The 23,023-nt window shown below is 38.1% G+C and overlaps 1 protein-coding gene across 1 annotated transcript in view; it reads right to left on the bottom strand.

Annotated features, from left to right (window-relative positions):
- Positions 1 to 22,782, bottom strand: part of abr (ABR activator of RhoGEF and GTPase) — a 237,685-nt gene extending 214,903 nt beyond the window's left edge. The window contains exon 1 of the mRNA XM_041801080.1: positions 21,721 to 22,782. Coding sequence (XP_041657014.1) covers positions 21,721 to 22,540 — 820 coding nt within the window. The 5' untranslated portion in view covers positions 22,541 to 22,782. The remainder of the gene's footprint in view (positions 1 to 21,720) is intronic.
- Positions 22,783 to 23,023: the final 241 nt, after the last annotated feature.

The following is a 23,023-nucleotide window of genomic DNA, read 5'->3' as shown; positions in this document are numbered from 1 at the left end:
ACATGTTTGGTGAGGTTGTGGGGATAGCTTATTACTTAGTTGTAAAGGGACTAGGGGTAGATGGATTATTGGCCTGGCTGGTTATTGAGGCCGACATTTGTCATTTGGCCAGTTATCAGTATCTGCATTTTATTTTACAGATAATCCATAAAGTCCATTAATCAAAAATTGTGCTACTTTGGTTCCACTGCAATGTGTGTCTTCTCCTATTTCCACCCTCCATGGCCTCACTGAATGTCCTGTATGCAGCACTGATTTGCTGGATGTCACATGAGTACCAGCTAGGGATCTGCATGGTTAAATGATTAGACTGTTAAATCTGTGGATCAAATTAGCTAGCGAAAGATTTTTTTATAAACCCAGGCTTGAAACACAGGCTTGTAATCCTTGAGATAGACCAAGGAAAACAGCTGCAGTTGATGACAGAAACATTGTGAGAGTTGTAAAGAAAGACCCTAAAACAACTGTTAGTGACATCAGCAACAACCTCCAGAGGGCAGCAGTGAAGGTATCACCATCTCCTGATCACAGAAGACTTCATGAACAAAAGAACAGAGGCTACACCAGAAGATAAAAACCACTCATTAAGCAAGAGTAATAGGAGGGCCAGGCTGAAATTTGCCAAAGAGTACAGAGAGGAGCCCCAAAAATTCTGGCACAAAGTTTTATGGACTGTTGAGACAAAGAACCTTTACCAAAGTGATGGAAATGCTAAAGTTTGATCCCATACAAGCTCTGTGATCTGTGAAACACTGTGGAGGTAATGTCATGGCTTGGGCTTGCATGGCTTCTTCTGAGATGGGCTCATTAATCTTCACTGATGATGTAACACATGATGGCAGCAGCAACATGAACTCAGAAGTCTAAAGAAACATTTTGTCTACCAATTTTTTTTTTTTTTTTTTTAAGATTTATTTTTGTCCTTTTTGCCTTTTATTTGATAGGACAGTGGATAGAGTTGGAAACAGGGAGGAGAGCGGGGAGAGACATGCAGGAAATGGTGCCACGGGCCGGATTCGAGCCCGGGTCGCCTGCATACATGGCGCGCGCCTTAACCACTCGACTACTGGTGCGCCCCTGTCTTCCAATTTTGAGAAAGATGAAACCAAACTGATTGGGAGATCCTTCATCATTCAGCAAGATAATGAAGAGAAACACACTGCCAAAACAACAAAGGAGTTCATCAGGGGCAAGAAGTGGAAGGTTTTAGAGTGGCCAAGTCAATCTGCAGATCTAAACCCCATAGAGCATGCACTTTTCGTTTTCAAAACGATCTCCGTTCACACACGAGACTGTGGGAAACACCAAAAACGATGTAGTATACAGTGCTTAACAAATTTATTAGACCACCACCCAAAGTAAGGTTTATGCCACAGCTGCCCTAAATTAACAGCATTGGTAAAAACTGGTAAAACCAAAATCATTTTTTATGTTTCTGCAATGGTTAATACACCAATATGTAGAAGCTCTTTAACCCAAATGATATTTTTAATGCTAAAATATAATTATTATTGTTATCCATGAATTTTCAAATTTAATGATTTACAAAAAAACTGAAAAAATAGTAAAGCACATTAATATTTCTTGATTAATATGTCAAATTATAGTTATTTACTTTCATTCCTGAACAGAAAAATTAGTTTTAGTGGTTGAATATTATGCTTGATTAATTTCTAACTTCTCAGAGAAGGCTAGTGAGCCAGCTCAAATTTGGGTATAAAAAGGTGAATTCAGTTTGAAATTCCTCATTACTGTTCAAAATGGTAAAACGTGGAGAGCTCACTGAAAATAAAAGAGTCCACATTAAAGCACTTCATGGTGCTGGATGGTCTCTGGGACAGGTGGTCTAATAAATTTGTTTAGCACTGTACATGCCAGGCCAATAGATGGCGGTGTGATTTGGGTCGAGTCAGAATCTGGTGCAGGCATGAAAATGGTGATGGTGAGTTAAATCAACACTTTGTTGGAGAAGTACAGTTAAATTCAAAAGAGTGAGGAGCACGAACAGTACACTGGTGTCGGCCATCTTTGTTTTGGGCTTCCCATCCGCGCATGCAGTATAAGCCTACTCGCGCATGAATACTTTACTCCAGCCGCAGTGCGCATGTTTGTTTTCAGAAAGTGCCGTTTTTCCCTGTTTACACAGAGATGGAGATGGGGCATTTTGAAAAACTTCCACTCTGGAGCCTGTTTCCAAAAAGTTCCATTTTCAGGCGCCAAAATGCTGTTGCTGTGTAAACGGACAGACAAAACGCTACAAAACTTCTGCGTTTTCACTCGAAAATGTTGTCGTGTAAACGGGGCATGAAACAGGTATTCCCCCAAAACAAACAACAACTAAAAGAGGCAGCAGTGAAAGCCTGGAAAAGTGTCACAAAAGAAGAATACAAAAGATTGGTGATGTCAGTGAGTTACAGGCTTGATGCAGATATTGCAAGCAAAGGAATTACTAGTAAATTCTGAGTCTTATTCCACCTTAATATTTGGTGTTCTGTTACATATAAGGCTATTTTCTTAGTTGTGTATCAGGTCCAGATGTAAATACCTGGAAATAAAAGCTGAAATGTTGATCTATTGTCTGATATTCATTTTTTGATTTCAAACACAAATGCTTTCAGCAAAAATAAAGAAATTGGCCTCACTATTCCAATACCTATGGAAGGGAGTAAAGGCTGTTGAGGGTTGTACTCATGTATAGCTACTTAACCAAGTGAAAAGAAATATCAAAGCACAAGATTAATCTACAAAGAAGAATGAAGGCTGGTGGAGCTAGCCATGCTCTACAGAGTATATCAGGCTCACATCAAACCCACTGACACAATGACCCTGTGAAGAATTTGATTGCTTTCTATATTTTTTTCTCCTAATTAGACTAGTGATTTAAATACAGTTTAAATGGGCATTTAGCTGATTGGGAAACAGACGCCTGGAAACATTCTTAGTGCTAGTCAATCAACATTAAGCTTGGGTGAAACTTACACAGTGAGCGCATGGCATCACTTTCTGTTCTCCTGCTGCTAATTTGTTGCTCTGTGCCGTTTCTCATTCTGATAGAGCCAGGGCTAATGTGTTTATTTTCCTTCTCCTTTTTTTTCAAACAATTTTACTTTTGCCACCCTTAGTACATTTTTTACATCATAATAAATCCATATTGGTTCCAAACATTGTTTATCGGTCTCATAAGCTATTAATAATAGGTATCTGTATTAGCCCTGAAAAAGCAAGATCTGTCCATCCCTAAAAGAGACATAGAACTCTTCAGTGACACTGTGACTCTATATAGGGCTCTGGCTATTGGAAGCAAGCTAGCACTGCCAGCAATGGCAATAAATATAGATGCTCAATAATAAACAGACAATTTAGCCTACCAAGTAGGTAATGAGTGTTACTTTTAAAGATTTGATGGAAGCTTTCAAACTTAAAGAGGTTTCTTTAACTGTGTTAGCTTATTGTGTTTATTAACACCAGCAGACTGTTGTTTATTTTACTTTATTTTTAATGCCTTAATTGTAGACAGGACATCCAACAGAGTCAGGAATTGGGAATAGAGTGGGGAACAATATACAGGAAAGGAGGCACAGGCCAAATCTGAACCCAGGCTGCAAAAATCAAGGACAACAGCCTCTGTACATGGGGCGCACAGACATAACCACAAGGCTAATGGCGCCCCAGCAACCTGATGTTTGCAAATTCAGGATCAGTCCGGAGTAGTTTCTGCTAGCTTGTAGGAGTTAAGTGGTTAAAGAGGGGAAACAGGCAAGTGAAAGGTAAATAAGCTCTGAAAATTGGAAATAAATAAATAAATAAATAAATAAATAAATAAAAATTTTATAGGGGTCATTATTGAGAATACATCAATAATACCAAAGTTGACATTTAAATGTCAGTGGGGGAAAATGCTAATATAAAAAAATTGAGGCTTTTGATGAGCAATTTTAAGTTTAAGGTGATAATTATGAAATATTAATATTAATATGGTTGATTTTATGAAATATTACAGAAAAAAAATCTCTAGCAATGTGCTGTGATCAAAGTTGTTCAACAATTATAAAATACAGTGATTTTTTTCTATCAAGTCTATTCCTAAATATAATAATAATAAATATAATAAAATATTTTATTTATGTTGTATTAAGATTAAGATTCTGAGCTTTAACAAAACATGGAGCTTTTACCAGACATCAGCTCAGTTTGATTGGGGCATTATGGAATAATCCCATATAGGCCCATTTCAATCACTGTGAGCAGCAGCAGAACAGTTCAGTAGTAGTTAGCTGATGCCGCCTCACACACCCACTTGCAGTGTGTCAGAGAGGAATGCAGGCCTCTTTGGTCCCTACTGCACACACACACTCAAGCACTAATACACACTCCAGCTCCTTACCACACAAACCACACTGGGGTCTCCATGGCAGCCATAGAACTCAGCCAATCAGAAGTAAGCTGGTGTTTTCTCAGATTTCACACGAAGAGGAAGTTTGTCTTGGTGTCAAAAATAAAAAGGGAGTAAGGCTGGGAGCCACATTGTTATTGACCGATACATTCACTGTTCTTATTGGAATGAGATTTACCCTGTGAATTGAGAGCTAAGTCATAAAAAAGAAACCTGTAAAACAGAAATGTGTCAAAGTCCCTTCAGCTAAAAGTAACATGTAGTTTCACATTTCTGAGACAAGTCTAGTGGTCCAAGTGATTTGCCTTGGTTCCAGTTAATAGACAAATCCACAACAATAAATTTAGAAACATTATTTACATCTACTAGTGATTTGTTCATTCAGTATTACGGTTCGAATCAGTTAACTGACAGGAAAACCACAACTCAGCCCACCCTTCAGTTTGCAGCTGCTAATCGCTGTTTGATTTTCACTTCAAGAATGACTTTGTGTTTTCTGTACCTCAGCATTTCCCTAGTGTAAATTCCAAGCTTTTAGCCTTAATCTGAAGGAAACACCCCATGAGATAGCTGGTTCAGTTTGTTTGTTCAGTCCCTGTTTATAAAACCAGTTGATAAGGGGAAGAGAAGATTGGTGAGTGAGGGATAGTCCAACTCAGTCCCATTCTAAGGGAGATAGGAACAAAGCAGGGGCGTATTTTGGTGAATGGAAGAAGAGCTATGTGTGTCAATGACTGTCACCTCTGAAAGCCTGTGGCCTTTTACAGTTCCTCTTAATTCAATAACCTTTCCAGAATAGTTCATCCTTTAATCACAAACCCCTGGGAGGTCGATGCCTTTGTGGATGCTAGAAATGGACACTAATAAGCAAGGGCCAGTGTGTCTTTGTGTCCTTTTGCCATTGCATGTTAATGGGAAATCAATTTTTATCACATTGCATCAACATTTTTGTCAGGGTCAGAACAGTTGTAAAGGTACAAACAATACGGGGTTAGATTAAGGTCCCAACAATACTGGGGTAGGCGGAGGTTTCAACAATACTGCCTTAGGTACAGGAACTAACTAGGGCTGACAGCTTCCATTCGAATAGTCAATTATTTGGTCGAAAAGCTTATGTCCGACCAAGATCACCCTGGTCAGCGAGTGCTCACCCCCCAATTCCTCCGTCCCCCAACGTGCTGACCAGGGGGTAGAAGCGGTAGTGCACAGCTAATATAGAGAGACATGCTGCTGGGGACAGAGGAGCAATGCAGCTCTTGGAATTACAGGTAGAGAAGCACACAAAGCACCACAGAGTGGGATATTTTCTGATATTTTTACAGCAGTAAGGCTCCGAAACAACACATTTTCAACTTATCACAAAGTTTCAGGCTGTTTGTTTGTTGCTGAGTGTCTCTGCTCTGCCCCCCCTCACAGCATCGGTTCCTGTGGTCAGTTTACTTCACCTGTCGGCCAATAGGCTGCGTGGTATCATCTCCTACTACTATAAAATAAATCTCAACATTATCCAAAAAACAACAACTGAGTATAATTTATAAATCCCTGTCTATAATGGTCTTTAATGAACCTCCTGCCACTACCTCTCTGACCCTTCACAGGATGTAAACAATGAGAAGGTCGGCAGTGGCTAACCTGTTAGCATATAGTAGGAAGACCACGGTACGTTAGTTTTCCAAAGTAGTAAATGGAAATAAAGTGGTATGTGGGCTGTCGAGGGTTAAGCTCACGTATGACTACTCACCCGAAGTGAAAAGAGGCCAAATATCAAAGTACGATATTAAACTGAAAAGAGGAACGAAGGTAGGCGGCGCTAGCTACCAGGCTAACGTCACACCCACTCTTCTTTGTGTTCTCTCATCTTTAGACTAGTTTTGACTATTCTAAATATAGATTTACATTTAATCTACTAGGTAATTATACTGCTAAGAACATCCCTAACTAATACTAACTCAGTTACACACAGACTGTCTCATGTTAGACTGCGATGCGTTCATGGTCTAGCGCAAACTGTAGGAAGGATTTGGATCGGTCACTTGAAACAGGGCCGTCAGTCAGATATCCAATCTATTAATTACGTCCATATCAGACCCGATACCGATATTTGATCAAATCAGTCCCATCCCTAGTCTGAGTTTGGTTAAGGTACCAACAATATATATTTTGTGGTTTAGGTACCAATAATCCTGGGTCAGGTAAAGGTAAGAACAATGCTTTGTTAGGTTTAGGTACCAAACATCCTTAGCCAGGTAAAGATACCAACCCACTTTGTTAGGTTTAATCACCAACAATACTGGGTAATGTAACGGTACCAACACTAATAGGTTAGGTTCCAACAATAATACACTATTTTCAGGTTTGAATTCTGACATGTAAGGTTAAGATACCAGTAATGCTATAACTGATTCATGTATCAACAATACTAAACAGGGTTACAGTTAGAATTGGGCAGTAAGTGTTAGCTTCCATGTTAGCCCAGTTTTGGGAGGTTTATGTACTTGTGGTACTCTGGCTTTATCCCACCACAGCTGTGTAAGGTCTGAGTACTAACACTTTCATTACAGGCTTAGATAACTGCACTTTTTTGGTTAAAGACCTAACACTACTTGTTAAGTTTAGGTTAAGGTTTAAAAGCTACATGGCCACTGTATACTGAATTGGGCGCCATAATAACTGTTGAATTCATGGAGTGAGAATGTTTTTTCAGTGTTGATTCACCTTACCAGTGTAGGTTTCACAAAGGACCAGAGCTTTGCCCTCTTGGTGAAGGCTGTACATTATCCTGCTGGCTACAGCACAGTAAGATTAAAATAATGGGCAGAACTGCATTAGGGAAGATGCATGTTTTGTCTCAAAAGGTAAAACCAGAATAGTAATACTTTCAGAAATACATAAAAATGAAAACATATGCTTATTCTTTGTCACCTTGCAATGTGTTACATTGTTTTAATGCCAACTTAGGCAACAATTTTTATATTCACCATCATGCGCCTGGTCTGACACCTCCCCCACTTTCATTAATCATCACAGTTTCAGCAGTTATAGATCCTGTCTGCTCACGTCAGCAGGATACAGGACATCATTGCATCATAGGATTATGGGAGGGGACAGAGACTACACTGAGTGTTTCTGGCCCTGAGACTGCACTGTGGGAAATACTGGTATGATGAAAAAAATCCCCTTACAACAGCAACCTATTACTGTTGACATCGATATAACATTCACAAGTGGTTTGATGAAAACCTGAAACAATCTGAGTAACAGATCTGGCCTTGTGTTCTGTGTGCATGTGTCTGTACTGTGAGAGATGCGTCTGATCATAAGAGAGGGTAAAACCATACTCAGATATCGGACTAAGGTCCATGCTTCTGCTGCACACATGCAAATGTTCAACTCCAGCATCAGGCTAACAAACAAGCAATGATTCTGCACCACAACACCTCCTCCTCCTCTCTCACAGATACATCCTGTCTGCCTGCCTGCACAACCTCGACAACACATCCATCACCAAGGTAACACAGGCACAAGTAACGCCAGAAATAGTTTTCTAGTTTCCAGGATTTCAAGCTACAGCATCTTTAAGTGCCTTCATTTTGGGGGTATTTTAGTTTTAAGAATGAGAAATCGATCCTCTAGTCCAACCCATCACTGCTTCACAAAGTGCATGACGGGTATACATGTTAAACAGGAACTGCAGCCATGTAATACTCATCAAAAATTTAAAAATAATGCACTACACTCAGTGCTTCCTGGTTTAAAAACATGCTATGAGGGGTTGCCACCCATGTCTTTACATTAGCACTAAGACAGTTCTGTAAGGAAGTTTAACAGAGGAAAGGCTCCAGAGGTTGCATGAATCCCTCCAGCTGAAGTCTTTGACATAACTACAGTCAGTCCATAGGCAAGAAAGAAAGAAAATAAAGTGGTCTTTCTTTACATAAAGTTGCAAGATGCAATCTGTTCAAACACTACCAACATGGATTAATTGCAGTGATTCCCAAACTACGGTACTTGTAACCCCAGGGGTACGCAAAATGACGTAGGGGGTATGCGAAAAATAAAACGTGATTTGAAAACAAAAAAAAAAATTAAATTATATAAAAAATTTTCACTTTTCTTTTTACTTTTCAGATTTAATTTTTATATTATTTTTTAATTACTTATTATGTATGCTGGCCCTTGAACATCTGTCAGGTTTCAACCAGCTGTTTCAGTAGTTAAAGTTCAAACTGGCAAATGTTTGTATTGTGAGCTTTGATAAAGGCCTGACGTGTTGGCAGAGAGGCTGAAGGCTGGATTCGTGAGGCATCTTGGAAAAGGAAATCTGTCCTGAGTTGTCCAAGATTCTTATAATAACATATGTTCAGTCAGACACCCTTCTCATTAAAGCTGTGGTGAGTTTGTACTAAACAGTTTCAAGTTCATAACTGAATATGTTCTAGAAAAGGATTTTTTTTTTTCAAAAGTGAACTGGTGTTGCTCACTGAAAATGCTGGTAAATCAATCTATTTCATGGGAAATAATTCACGTTGAGAGATTTTATTTGTATGTTATGCATGCTAAATGTGGGAGGTGGTGGCAGGCTTACAGACATATTTCTTTTTCTAGCAGCTATAAGTGTGTGAGAGTAGGGGGTACATGACTAGAGGTCAAATGTCTGAAGGGGTATGGGCTGTCAAAAGTTTGGGAACCACTGGGTTAATGCATGTCAATAACTTTGACTTGGTCACTAAATGTTAATAATGGCCCAGTATGAAGTATTTTCCTTACCACTACTGATGTCTGGTGATGGTTTCAGTACAGCTTTACAGTTGTACTTTAATGCGCTATTTATGTTTTTTTTAAAAGAGCTACACTATGCCTTTTGCTTAAAATGTAACCAAAATGATTTAAAGCTTTGATAGAAGACTCAATGTTTTAATAATTGAGGCTTGACAATACCAAACCAGTATATATTTGAACATCCATCTTTCATCCTTTTTCCAGCCTTAGAGTACAATATTCATTTCATGATTAATTGTTTAATATTATTGTGGTAAGGTAGAAAGGTACCAGAATTGTTTTTTCAATCAAATCACAAGATATTCCATTTATCAAAGATGCACTGATCCACTTTCCTTAAGTTGCGATACCAATATATATAAGTGCTGATACTCAACATTAATTTAGATATGTTTTGAAAAATTATTATATATTCTTATTGTCCTTGGTGGTAATCTATGTAGGGTTACACAAAGCTCTAGTAAACTGAAACAATATTTCTAATTTTTTCGTTAAAATGCATTACATTTGATATGATTCACAATTAAATTATGCTAAATTTATGCTGGCTTTACATAGAAACCGGTAGAAGTGTTTTACTTTTAAATTAAATATAGAAATCTATAACACTAGAAGAAAAACTGTCAAGTAAAAAAACGAGTCAATAAAAGAGGATATATATTGGGGCTATTGTAGTAGGAAGAAACAGATTGGACATTTTCAAACTAAAAATTGACATAAAAGTTCAAACTGCAACTGAAAACACTAAATTTCCTGTTGTGGGCATTCACAAAAAGGTGCTTGAAAAAAAACAACAACTACTGACTTTTGCTGATGAGTTAAAACACTTTCAAATGGTTGTTCAGTCACCATGGTACGAGTTGCTGCAGCTCACATTAAAGCAACAGACAGGCCAACAGAGTATGCTTGCTTCATGTTGCAGTTACAGACATTAAACCCTGAGAGCAGAGAACACAACTTTTACCTCTTTACTATGCTTCACATTAGGCACACAGACTCAAACGGTTGACGTTCAGTTTGTTATCTGACTGCTCTTTAGTGTTGAGGTAAAATATGATAATGACTGCAATCATACAGAGCTGTTGTCTGTCACATAGCACTCTGCAACACTTGCTGCGGCATTGTTTAGGCTACTAAATGATGGATGCTTCTGTTCACAGCCCAGAGAAAACATCAGAATTTGGAGGGTGAAGTGGATCAGTGCCATTAGTCAGATATCTAATACTAAATCAATGTAAATATCAAACCCAATACTGATATTGGATTGGATCTGTCCCACCTCTATGATTTATGGTTTTGTTTTGTGCGATGCTAAGAAGAGAAAAGAAGCAAATATCAGTATCTTCACTTAATGATGATCCAGTTTTAGCATTACATCTGTATCATCTGTATCCCTTTCTGTTCTTGTACTGCAGTAAAGAGGCAAACAAGAATCTGACACACTGATCCAGCAGCTATATGTCAGCCTAAGCTCTACAGCTGTGCTTCCACAGAAATAACTGAGACGAGTCAGAGTTTCAGTAAAAATTAAGCCTTCAATGTAAGGTGACTGTATGTTATGGTATGAAGCATTCACCTCCTTGTTACAGGCTGTAGAAGCTGAAGCGATATGTCTTCAAACAAAAAAATCAGAAGCACATACACAGGGTTTGCACCTAGGCCTCAGAGCCTCAAACTAGACCTATTGACATGTTCAAATAGAAACAATATGACAGGCTCATAGTTCAGCTGCTACACACGCTGTTTGGACGAGCCTAGACAAGTCCTGCTTATCTGAGTGAAGAAGAGCCAACCCAGGGGAGAGGAGAAATATGTGTGTCAACCACTTTCTCCCAGAGTGACAAGAACAGGTTTGTTCTCTAGTTTTCTTCCCTGTGCACATCGTTGCACTCTTTTCTCTTATTTCTGTGCAACAACAATGACCATGTGACAGCCTTAGCAGACTTTATGGAAATCTCTTTTTTTGTTATTGCACAAAGACATGAAAACAAAAGCTATTAGGAGATGACACAGCATGTGCTGCCAAGCCTTTTTAGGGATACAGCCTCTTTATTGCAGATCATTTTGCCAAAAAGCACTACTGGAGAGAGCTGTCAGATCCTAATCTTAAGAAAGAAATCCTGTAAAGAGTTATGTTGAAGGTGATATTACTTTAAGGCAGCTGGAATATCACAGTTACCACAGTAACTCTTTCTATTTTTTAAATTTTACAATGTCACAGAATTTTTTAATTAATCAAAAAACAATTACCTACATAGAGCTCTGAAATAAACAGTAAAACTTTAAAGGAAACAGGGCAATAAAATGACCTGAAATTGTTGGGAAAGTACATTTTTGGTGCCTTAAGTTTAATAATATAGAGGGTAGTTCAACAAAACATTACACAGCCTTTTGCAACAGACTAATATAGTGAAAAAATATAAGAAGTTTGATATTTTTCACTTGTAGAATGTCCAAAAGAATCCAAAACAGCAACATAATGTGGCACTAAGGGTTCACTTGCTGCATGGGTGTCTGCTACATCTGCTAAAGCTAAAGAGCCAGTGTATTAGTCTGAAGCTAAGCTAACAAACATTAGCTTGAAGGAATAAGAGCATGGAACTGTATTGATCTTCTGACAAAGGTACTCCATAAGGGATAAGAACTGGTAGCCACAGTGTAACTTTTATTGGCCACAGGTACCTTTGCCACGGTTGAAGTCCAACCTTAAGAGATTCAAGGGTGTTGAATTGTCTAAAAAGAAATTAATCTCCAACCATCCTGATGAGTAATTATTGGTCTGAAGAAGATTCTAAGAATAAAGAAGGCAATATTCTCAGGTTAGAGCTTCTTAAAAGTGACTTTTATCTGATTTTTCCTCCTATATTGAGATTCAAGGAGATTTGCCCCTGATATCTTTCTAATTTGGTTGCTCCCATCTCTTCCCCACAGGTGAAGATGGCAAGATGTGATGTAGAAGTAGCAGATGGACCAATACAGTCCATTTTAGCCATTGCATCACTGTGTAGCTTGATTGAACAGTAAAACAGAAAACTAATCTCATCTCAGTTTCCCCAAAGTCACACAACAAACATCTGTCCTCCTCTGGAGTGTTGCTAAACCTGCCGCTCTCTAAGGTTAAAGATAATGTTTCTGAGCGCAAGTGTGCACATAATTATCTCTGTCTTCTAGATTATACTTGACATAGGACCCAGTGTTGTAGCTATTCTTTATAAGATGATAGGATTGTAGTTTCGGTTTACACCACATATCAACAGACCATGTTCGTCTGTACATAAAGTACTCTTAATGTCCTAAATGTCACAAGGTAACTGATTTTGAAAAATTTATGACATATTATTGGCATAAAAAAACACAGATTTCAATCCCTGGCCCAGGGATGACAGTGAAAAGTGTCCCAATTAGAGATCTTTTTAGTGAGTCTCTGATCAGATATCTCTAAAAGCTCCAACATTTCACCTTTGTGTCTGATGTTTGGAGGCTCCCATCCCATATCACCACTCATAGTCAGGACTTTTGTAAATTTGTGAACTCCCTAGAGGCCCAAATGGCTCTGTGATGTACAGATTTACAACTTCTATGTTCCTGGAAACCCCAAACACCAGAGGCATTAATACACTGGACACACACATGAATCATAGAGTTGTGTTTAATTTTAAAATCAAAGATTAACGCATAGTTTAAATTTGTTTAAAACTTATCTTAGAGCTCCATCAGCTGACAGACAGAGAACACTCACTGCTTCTTTAAATGTCACGACATCTAGAGCCAAGCCAGGAAATGTATATTGATCAGTATAATAACACCAATAAACTTATATTAAATACAACTGAGCTTCTTGCTAAAGATTGTTTTCTTAGTTGTACTATTTGTGCTTTATCTTCATTTACAATAAGTCTCCATTTCCAGCACCATTATCCTATTTCAATCATGGGACGCCAGTCAGCACTTCCTAATTGGCTTCTCCAGCTCTCCTTTTTTCTTTACTTTGACGCTGTTCTGTTGGCAAATTCATTAGGGATATATCTTTTCCAAATAACACAACTCAAATTAAAACAGGTTCATTCAGAATTTTACTATAACATGATTCACCTGACATCGAGAATTTCATTTAGTTTCTTTATTTTTAAGTGACTGTCATAACTGTCGACAGTAGCCCCATTGCAACCTTCATCCTAGTGCAGGAGAACAGGAGAACATAGGCAATAAGAAACAGATGAAATCGATGAGACAATAGCTTACAATATTAACATTTTTACTAGGGCTGAACAATTTTTTAAAAATACCTAAATGTGATCTTTTTGCCTCATATTGCAAATGTGATATGAATGTTATTGAGAGAAATTATCACTTTATGTCAGTCCCATTATGATTAAGCAAAAATGTATACAAAAATAAGGCAAGTAGGTTTTCCTAAAAACTATTCTAAAAAACTGACAGTTGAATGTTTGCATAATGTGAGCAGCATAACATCTCTGCTGCAAAAAAAAACGTATTTAATAGGTATTTTGACACATATTTCAAGTTAAAGAAAAATGCAATAGGCCATATTGCAATTCAAGCTAAATTTCAATTAATTTCTCAGCCTTTTATTTTCAGCGCCAACTGGCAGTAAACAGGAAAGCTTTGAGTTGTAGGGAAACACAACAATACATATGAGGATGTCATCTTCTTCTGAAAACACCACTTGACATTTTCACTCTTTCTGGACATATTTCAGACCAAACAACTAATTGCCTACAGAAGGAAAAAGTGGAGATCTGCACACTTCCACGTTGGGTTTAAGATTTAAATAAAGCCTGTAAACAGCAGTGCTAACACTGAACAACTTCAACCTGATTATATGTTTTGACAGGGCTTCACTCCAAAGACTTTAATTCCAAAATTATACATCCACAGATGCTGGTACTTGTGTGCCACTTAGTATGTCATTTATGCTATGACTAATGTCATCATGTTAACCACATGGTTTTCTTTAAAAGAAAAAAAAAAAAACATTCTGGTGTCAGTAACGTTTATGTCCAAATCTGAACTTATGCAAACTTTGTGCATGAGAGAGTGTTTTTCAAGCTCTGCTAGTTTCTGAGCTGCCAGAGGAGCATGTCAAAAGTAAAAGGAACAGGAAACAGACATCTCCTCTGCTTAGCTGAGCTGTGGTGAAGATCATTAAATGACCTGCCGAACTTTAAGTAAACAGTGACATTTCCTCTTCTAACTGAATCTCTATCACCTATTAAAACACTGAGTCATCAAACCTTTTCATGAGCTGTGCAGAAATGAGAAATAGAAGTGGATCAAAGATGCACAGAGCTAAAAATAACTGAGGTATTACATTTATCCTATCTTTTCTACCTTAATCTTGCTCTTGTCTGAGCAAATACAGCCAGATATTTTCCATTAAAATGCTTTAAATAGTCAGGATAGCTTAAAGCTGGAGTCTCTGTCATTCATTATAGTCGTCTACTTCTTTTTGGCATGACAGGCCTGGACTAATGCAAACCAGTCTGCAATTTTCAGGCTCTTTCAGTGAGATTTGTCATTCTATACAAATATCAAAAGACATAAAAGGCTAGGAGTCCTGAAACAACAGTGGATCAAAACAGATTGATGAATCAGAGTTGAATCAAGAAGCCCTCAGAGAGGCCTGACCTATGGATTCAGAGTCACATGACCTAATGAATGACCTTTTCCCAGCAAATCCAAGTTACACAAAAGGCACCAGAGTGAGCAAGACCCCTGGCATGAGCCCACTGCTGGTGTGTTTGTGTTTGTGTGTGGGAGTTAGAGAGGACTGTATTCCAAGCAGGCAGAGGCCCCGAAAATCTTTTAAGGTCTGCAAACAGCTCCACACACCCTCCATTGTTCTTAACTGCAATCAAGTCCTTCCACTGATTATATGAGTTGTCAAAAAGAGCAAAACACCAATATCCTGCTGGACAACAAAGATGGAAGTGATTAAAATACTTACAGTAAGTGTTTATGTTTACCAGCCCACTAGTTTAAAGGGAAATACCTCCCACCATGACATGCAATAATAGAAAAACCATGTTTGCTCTTTTCTTGGTTCATCCTCCTTTGTAGTTTCAATACCACACCAGCTCATCAAACAGGGATGAAGCACTGGACCTGAAGGTTTGGTTCTTGTAAAATCTCGGATTCTCACTTCAAACACAAAAGCCAATAACTTCTGTAAATCCTGCAACATAATTGAGGCAAGCCAACATCTGCCAAACCACTTGAATGGCTCCATCAGACCAATAAAAATGAAACCATGTGCTAACAATTAGTACAAAGCCACCCATAATCCCACAATATTCACAAGCAGAGCAGACAGAGGCATGAAAATGTGTCACCAAGCATGTTTTGTCTGCTAAAGGAAGGCTTCCTCAATCTATTCTTATGTTAATGTTAGTCACTGACTGAGTCTTGAGTCATGACGTGCAGACATTCCCAGTCAAAGTTGCCACATTTTCTTAAGGAAGTAAAAGAATGCCATAGCATATGTGTGGATCCTGCTTCCTGGATTTGGTTTGCATAATCAATTTAACTCCTAAATCCCTTCTTCTGCAGGGCTCATGTCTAAACCTGTCATTTACCGACTAAGAGTTTGAGTCCACATCAAAATGACAATGGTGTTAATGTTATTGGCAGTCTCTGAACTAATTAACCATACCAGTTTTCTTGTGATTTCCTTGCAATCAGTGTGTCTTAAAAGTCACTATCAGCATTTAAAAAATGATAATCAGCCAAACTTTAATGGTGCAGAGGGGAAAATGCTCGGTACTCTCCATCCAAAGATAAAATCTGAACACCAGTATCTTGACTGCTCTCTAACTGCAATTATCTGGCTGCTTCAATCAGTATGAAATTAAAAACTTAACAGAAAAAAAAAACGTGCAATTTGACTGGGAAGTGTCTTAAAATGTCTTGACAATTCAGAAGCACTAACTCCCTGGAGTAAAACACACAGTACTGGTAAACACACTTCTTTTGCTATGCTAGAGGTGCTGGAATACAGGCTAAAGACAGGCTAACTGTGTCCCCTTGTGCCCAGTCTAAGCTTGGCTAAGTGACTGATATCATTGTGTTTACAGACATGAGGATAGTGCGTTCTCATACCTCCTTATCACATTCTAGAAATGCTCTAAAAAGGCATCCGGTTGCAAAAAAGCTTCAATCAGCTCCAAGCAGAACTAGTTTGACATCAAACTATAAGGTAAAGAAAGTACCTAATTACATTAGCTCAAACATCTGTAGTCGAGTAGTTTTGAGGTATTTGTACATTTTGAAATCAGTTATTTTACAGATGTTTATTTTGAGGGAAGTGGTGTGCATCATTACACTTTAAAAAGCATCAAGTAGTGAGTAAAAACAAAGTCAAAATGAGGAGTTTCTCGGTCTCCGTAAACAACATGAAACTGGCCAGTTGTGCGAGTAGTACAAAGCGAGGGAATGATTCTACAACAATCAATACAGCTGGGGCGCAGGTGGCCAAGTGGTTTAAGGCACGCCCAATGAATACGGACGGCCCAGGTTCGAATCAGGCCTGAGGCCCTTTACCGCATGTCTCCCCCCCACTCTCATCCCTGTTTCTGACTCTTTCCACTGTCCTACTCTATCAAATAAAGGCACAAAAATGCCCGACATAAACCTTAAAAAAATAAAAAAAAAATAAAAATCAATACAGCCACGGCATTACACTTTATAATAATGGTGTGACTTTACCTGACCACCCTGGCTGTAGAATCATATTCTTATGTTATGACTGCCACTAAAGAAAGATCATGTTTTACTGTACAACTCAGCAGTTACTAAGTACGTAACTTGAAGTTTAAATTAATTAATTTTTACTTGAGTAGAGTTACGGGCTTGTACTTTAACTTCTACTTCAGTACATTTTAACTGAAGTAACTACTTCTACTTGAGAACTATAGTCTTGTACTTTCTCCACCTCTGGTAAAGATGGATGAGAAATATTATCTGGAACTTCAATAAATTTTGCAAAAATCAAGTGTTAAGTGATGCCATCTGAAGTCTTTTTAAATTAACAAAAGATGGGGGTGTAAATAGGGCACAACTCACTGTCACACTGTCCTGGCAACCACACAACCACAGCAAACGACAGCAACAGCCTGAATATTCCCAGATTGAAGTGTCCTGTTAAGGAAGTGTTTGTTTCCCAGTAAAATACAACAGTGGACAAAGACAACAACAGTAGCGCTGACATTATTCAGCATGTGTACTGCTGACAGCACGTCATCCAGCAGATCAATCAAAGCATTTGAAAACGCACCATTCAAACAAGGACGTCACTGTAACGAGGAGGAACAACAAAAAGTCTCACCAGCTGGTTATGAATTTCCCACGATGTAGGATCTTTTTATTATAACAATGGGGCTCTGGTTTTGTGAATCAAATTAATTCTAAATGTGTACCTTCTACTGTCAGCCTCGGAGAAGGGGGAGAGGGGACTCCATGATGTCTGCAGCTGCGTCATAGGTAAAGTTATCCTAAGATTTCGAACGGCTCTAGCCTCTTTATCTGCCATTCTTAACAAGCTAACTTACCTGGGAAATTTTAGTTTTTATAGAATGGGTATAAATATGTCAATATATCAATTAAAGTAACCTAGAATTTAAAAATGTATTTACTTATTAATATTTTTATTCATTGAAGACCCTTTGGAAGCAGGTTGCAGCATTATTAATCATTTAAATGTAATTTATTTGGCCTATTTATTTTAATACATTTAATACAATTAAGAAAAAAATAGCACATCTCTCAAAGTTAATTAACATTTTCAGATGTTTTCAGATGAAAACTCTACTGATGTCTATAGGGATGAGGTTTTCACTGCTAGTAATAAAAAAATGCTCACGCATACAGCAGCTGTTATGTTGCCTTGTTAAATTAGCTAACTGGCTTTTATTCTGCAGGTGTTAGCACAGATTTCAACACTGGAAAAAACTTTTTTAACTACCAGGACTTATAAAGAAGTTCCTGCTTTGGTGGAGGAGGATGACTGTCTCATCAGCAGCAAAGATGACAGTTTTTTTTCAAGCAGAGTTAGAGGTGCTGAATTTTGGTTTAATTTGATTCACAATGCTGGTTAGCTCAATTCTTACTGTCCGGCAGTTAAATTAGCTGTATCAATTACACTACAATGCACACACAGTACTTCTCTCAGCTGCAGACACCACAATATTAACCACAGGAGGTGATCAGTTTTGGTGATCCATAACTATAGAAGCATTTTTCATTCTTATTGAATGAAAACCAATCGGGCATCTCTCGTCAAAGCACTGAATTGTCTCCTTGGGCACTTTTTTCAGTTCCCCAGTTCCAAACCCAAAAAACACCATAGCTGCTTTTTAAGGCTAATCTAACAGAACTACATACCAGTTCTTTTTTCCTATGTGAAACATTTATTCCTAACTCCAGTTCCCATGACACAGGCTGTTCTTTTCTGTTAAATAAAACAAAAAGGTTTAAACATAAATGCAGCCACATGAGTCTCTGTTGAGAGCTAAAAGCAGACTCTCAGAATACCTTTAGCTTAATCTGTGGTAGACCGCTACACATCCATACAAAGTGATACTGTAGCAGAAGTTAAAGGAGGAAATAACGTCTACAACAGGGCCTTTCTAGTTGATTATTTCTCGTTTGGCATATAGCTTAAAGTGTGTGATGATTGTTTCTCCATTAGTCAACTGGGTTGTGACTGAAGGATGAATTCAAAGTAAAAAACAAATAAGTCACAAAACACCATTGATCAGTGCATAAACCACAGCAGGACAGTGTATGAGGCTATGCTGAAACATCAACTGGCTTTGTGCACTCTCAGGCATCAAAGACAAATGCAATGCTTTCACTGGTAAACAGAATACTCTCTGTCTACCAGAGTATACATACTAATATATGGTTCCCTACCACAGTAGAATGCTTGAGGTCTCTGACTTTGATAATGTGTTACTGATCACACAGACTGTTCTGTAGTGATGGAGGCTACAAAAAAGTGAACATATAAAGCCTGCTGCTTTAGGAAAAGAGGGAAAGTGGCCCCCATCTGAGAGCTGACTACTATGCTCTTTTTTTAATGAATATTTACAAAGCATTTAAAAAAGAGTGATTCCATCACAAATTTGATTGTGTAGGGATGAAGTCAAACCTCACAATACAATTAAAAGTCTAGGAATAATAAGATACAATATGACACGATGAAATACAATGTGATACGATACAGCAAGATACAACAAAATACAATACAATGGATCAATGAGATAGGAATGATACAATACGATACAATAGGATACAATAAGATACGCTGTGATAGAATACGATATATTAGGATATGGTAAGATACGATTAATAATGATATGATATGGTGCAATGTGATAAGATACATTTAAAAAAAGAGTAAATCTTTCATCAAACAAATACCTTATAATACAATTAAAAACCCAGGAATTATGATTCAATACAATACGATACAATAGGTTAGATATGATACGATGTGATATGATACAGTAAGATACACTAGCGACATGAAACGACAGGGTATGATACAACATAACTGATATGAATAGAAATTGAATGACACAGTAAGATATGATACAATATGATGTAATATGATAAGATACATAAAAAAAAGAGTAATTCTTTTGAGAATTTGATTGGGTAGGGATGTAACCATACCCCAAAAAACAATGAGAATACAGGAATTATACAATGCGATCTGATATGATACAGTAATGTGATTCAATTCCATAAGATACAATAAGACACGACACAATAAGATACTGTAAGATACGAAACTGTAAGATACGAAACTGTAAGATTCGATACTGTAAGATACGATACTGTAAGATACGAAACTGTAAGATACGATACTGTAAGGTATGACACAATACTGTAAGACATGAAACTGTAAGATACGAAAAGATACTGTGAGATATGATACTGTAAGGTACGACGTGATACTATAAGATATGAAACTGTAAGACACAATACGATACTGTAAGATACGATACTGTAAGATACGATACTGTAAGATACAATACGATACTGTAAGATACGATACTGTAAGATATGAAACTGTAAGATACAATACGATACTGTAAGATATGATTAGATACTGTGAGATATGATACTGTAAGATACAATAGGATACTGTAAGATACGACACTGTAAGGTACAACACGATACTGTAAGATATGAAACTGTAAGACACAATACAATACAGTAAGATACGATACTGTAAGATAGAATACTGTAACATACGATACGATACTGTAAGATACGACATAATACTGTAAGATATGACACTGTAAAATACGACACAATACGATACTGTAAGATACAACACCATAGGATACTGTATGACACGATATGATGCGATACGCTAGGATACTGTAAGATACAATACACTGCTGTATGATATGGTAAGACACTATAAGATGATACAAAACGATGCCATGCCATTTGTTGTGATGCGATGGGATGAAATGTGATTTAATGCAGTGCGATACTTTACGACACAGTAGGGTAAGACACCAAAGGATACGATACAATTTATTGACAGTGTAAATATGGAAAATATGAATGAATTTTACAACATATAAATATCCTCTTTTTTTTACCCATCAGGAGGTAATGTCTGATTTTGGCTGCTCTTGTCTGATGTCACTAATCATAGCACTACTTTTTGCAGTCTCTTTTAATCAGGAAAAATAGGTGTAATATTATAAGTAAATATACAACCTCATAATGATCTGTTATTAATATAAATAAGAAAAAGGGATATTTGCTTTGACATTGTCAAAGAACTGAGCTAAACCTTCAAATATATTCAAAAACTGACTTCAATTTCATGGCTTGGTTTAAATTTTGAAAGCTGCAAAAACACAAAGTCCTTGTGATACCATGATACCATAATACAAAGTCCATCTCTTCTTACAAATTTACTGAATCAGATCAGAGGTTTTTGGATTTTAAGTCAATCAAGCTAAGTACATTAAATATATACTTTGCTTAGTAAAGTTCTGTAATCATTTGTCAATCATATTTTGATTGGGGGGGGGTGTTTTTTGTAAAAATGAGATGAATCATGAAAATGTTCATTTTATTTAAATAACCAAAATTGCATTTTGCATACTTACACATGAGAGCAAAATCAAACAGAAAATTGAATCATTTGTTAAGATGTGATTTTTTGGAAATTGCTTTGAAATTATACGATTTTTGGTAAATTAATCTTTAAAAATGTTTGCAAACATACTATTTATAGGTCAACACATTTCCAAACTAAATTGAATAAACAAAAATCAGAAGAACTAAACAAATAACCGTTTGGGAGACCAAAATATCGACTCAGTTAGACTGAATCAATGATCTGATCACTAAGTCACGTGAGTTCACGTGAGTAGAAATGCCATCACTGCTGTTCTACCATGTCATCATATGCTGTTTGTTATTGTGTGTTTATAGCATGGTTTAATAATGATTTCCTTCATTTAACACAGTAAGTAAAATGAGTGGGGGTGTTCTACCTGCAGAGGAGGAGTCATCATGGTCGGAGCTCAGGTACCCATCACTCCTCCTGTCCGGGGTGCTGCACCCTGAGCCCCGGGAGGCTCTGCGGAGGATCTGCTGGAAGGACGGGGACAGCCTGCCATCATCACCCGAGTCAAAGTCCCTGCTGTGGCGGAAAGGCCGCCGGTTGTCCCGGTAACTGCTGGAGGATAACTGGCTATCCCTGCCGACGGTTTTCGGTGTCAACAAGTTATTCCTGACAAAATTCTCATTCATTTCAGTGTCCTCGTACTCTCGGTCACTGTTCACCTCGTTATCATTGGGCTGACAGACCACACTTTGCACCGGCTCTGCTCTCTGAAAGCTCGGCTTCCGCGGCGGGACAGGGATAGGGACGGGCTTACCTGTCTTCCCGCTAAACCTGCCCCGTTCCCGGCTGAAGGAGCTCGTGATTCCCGCTGTGTTACCTGCAGCGTGGAGCTTCACCCCTCCTGTGTCGGGCACCTTGGACATCCTGTGACCGTCCCCTTCATCTTCCCTCCGCTGCGGTTTAATAACATTTCCAGTTTTAGCAAAGCCAAACGTGTCAGCGTTAAAGTTTTCATCCTTTCCTTCAAACCTTTCCGGGTCGTTCTTCTTCCGCCGAGACATGGTGGTCTGCAGGTAAATCACCTTGAATTTCTCCTCCGCCAGCGCCTTCTGCAGCCTCTTCAGGTTGGTTTTACATGTCTCCAGCTCGGACTCGATGTCCTCTACAGAGTTCAGGTCCATTTGAGGCACTTCCCCGTCAGGAAACTCATTCCTCCAGTGTTTGGCAAATTCCTCTTGTTCCCACATATTGCTGTTTAAATCAGGCTCTGTCCACCGCTGGCTCGTGAGGCGTCGGTTAAAAGACGTTGAAGCTAACTATTCCGAGTCTTCACCGACAGTTAGCGCCGTATCTGGCGCAGATATCCACCCTCCTATCTGCTCTGATATGTACCAAAAAAATGCCTGTCAGTGTTAAGTTGACGACTTTCTGAACATCTTCAGCCTCCCTCATAAACAGACAGCAGAGCTGCGTGTGCGCCGTGAGCTTGTATGAGATGCGCAGAACAAGTTTGTCACTACGCTGAAAAGTTTCCAGACTTCCTGTATTCAGACGTGCTGCCTTCAAGTGCTGCTCGAACACCCGAGTTGTTGATATATTTCTTTGCCAAAACATCCAAATCAGTGTGGCATATCTTACTGTGGGCCATTCTGACCATTCTACGGAAACGTGCGCTTTTAGGGGTACAATATGTAAAAAATATATACATTTTTCCAACACTTTAAGTTAAG

The sequence above is a fragment of the Cheilinus undulatus genome, linkage group 12 (genome assembly GCF_018320785.1).
Source record: "Cheilinus undulatus linkage group 12, ASM1832078v1, whole genome shotgun sequence".
Classification (NCBI taxonomy): domain Eukaryota; kingdom Metazoa; phylum Chordata; class Actinopteri; order Labriformes; family Labridae; genus Cheilinus; species Cheilinus undulatus.
This window is presented reverse-complemented; position numbering and strand designations above follow the sequence as displayed.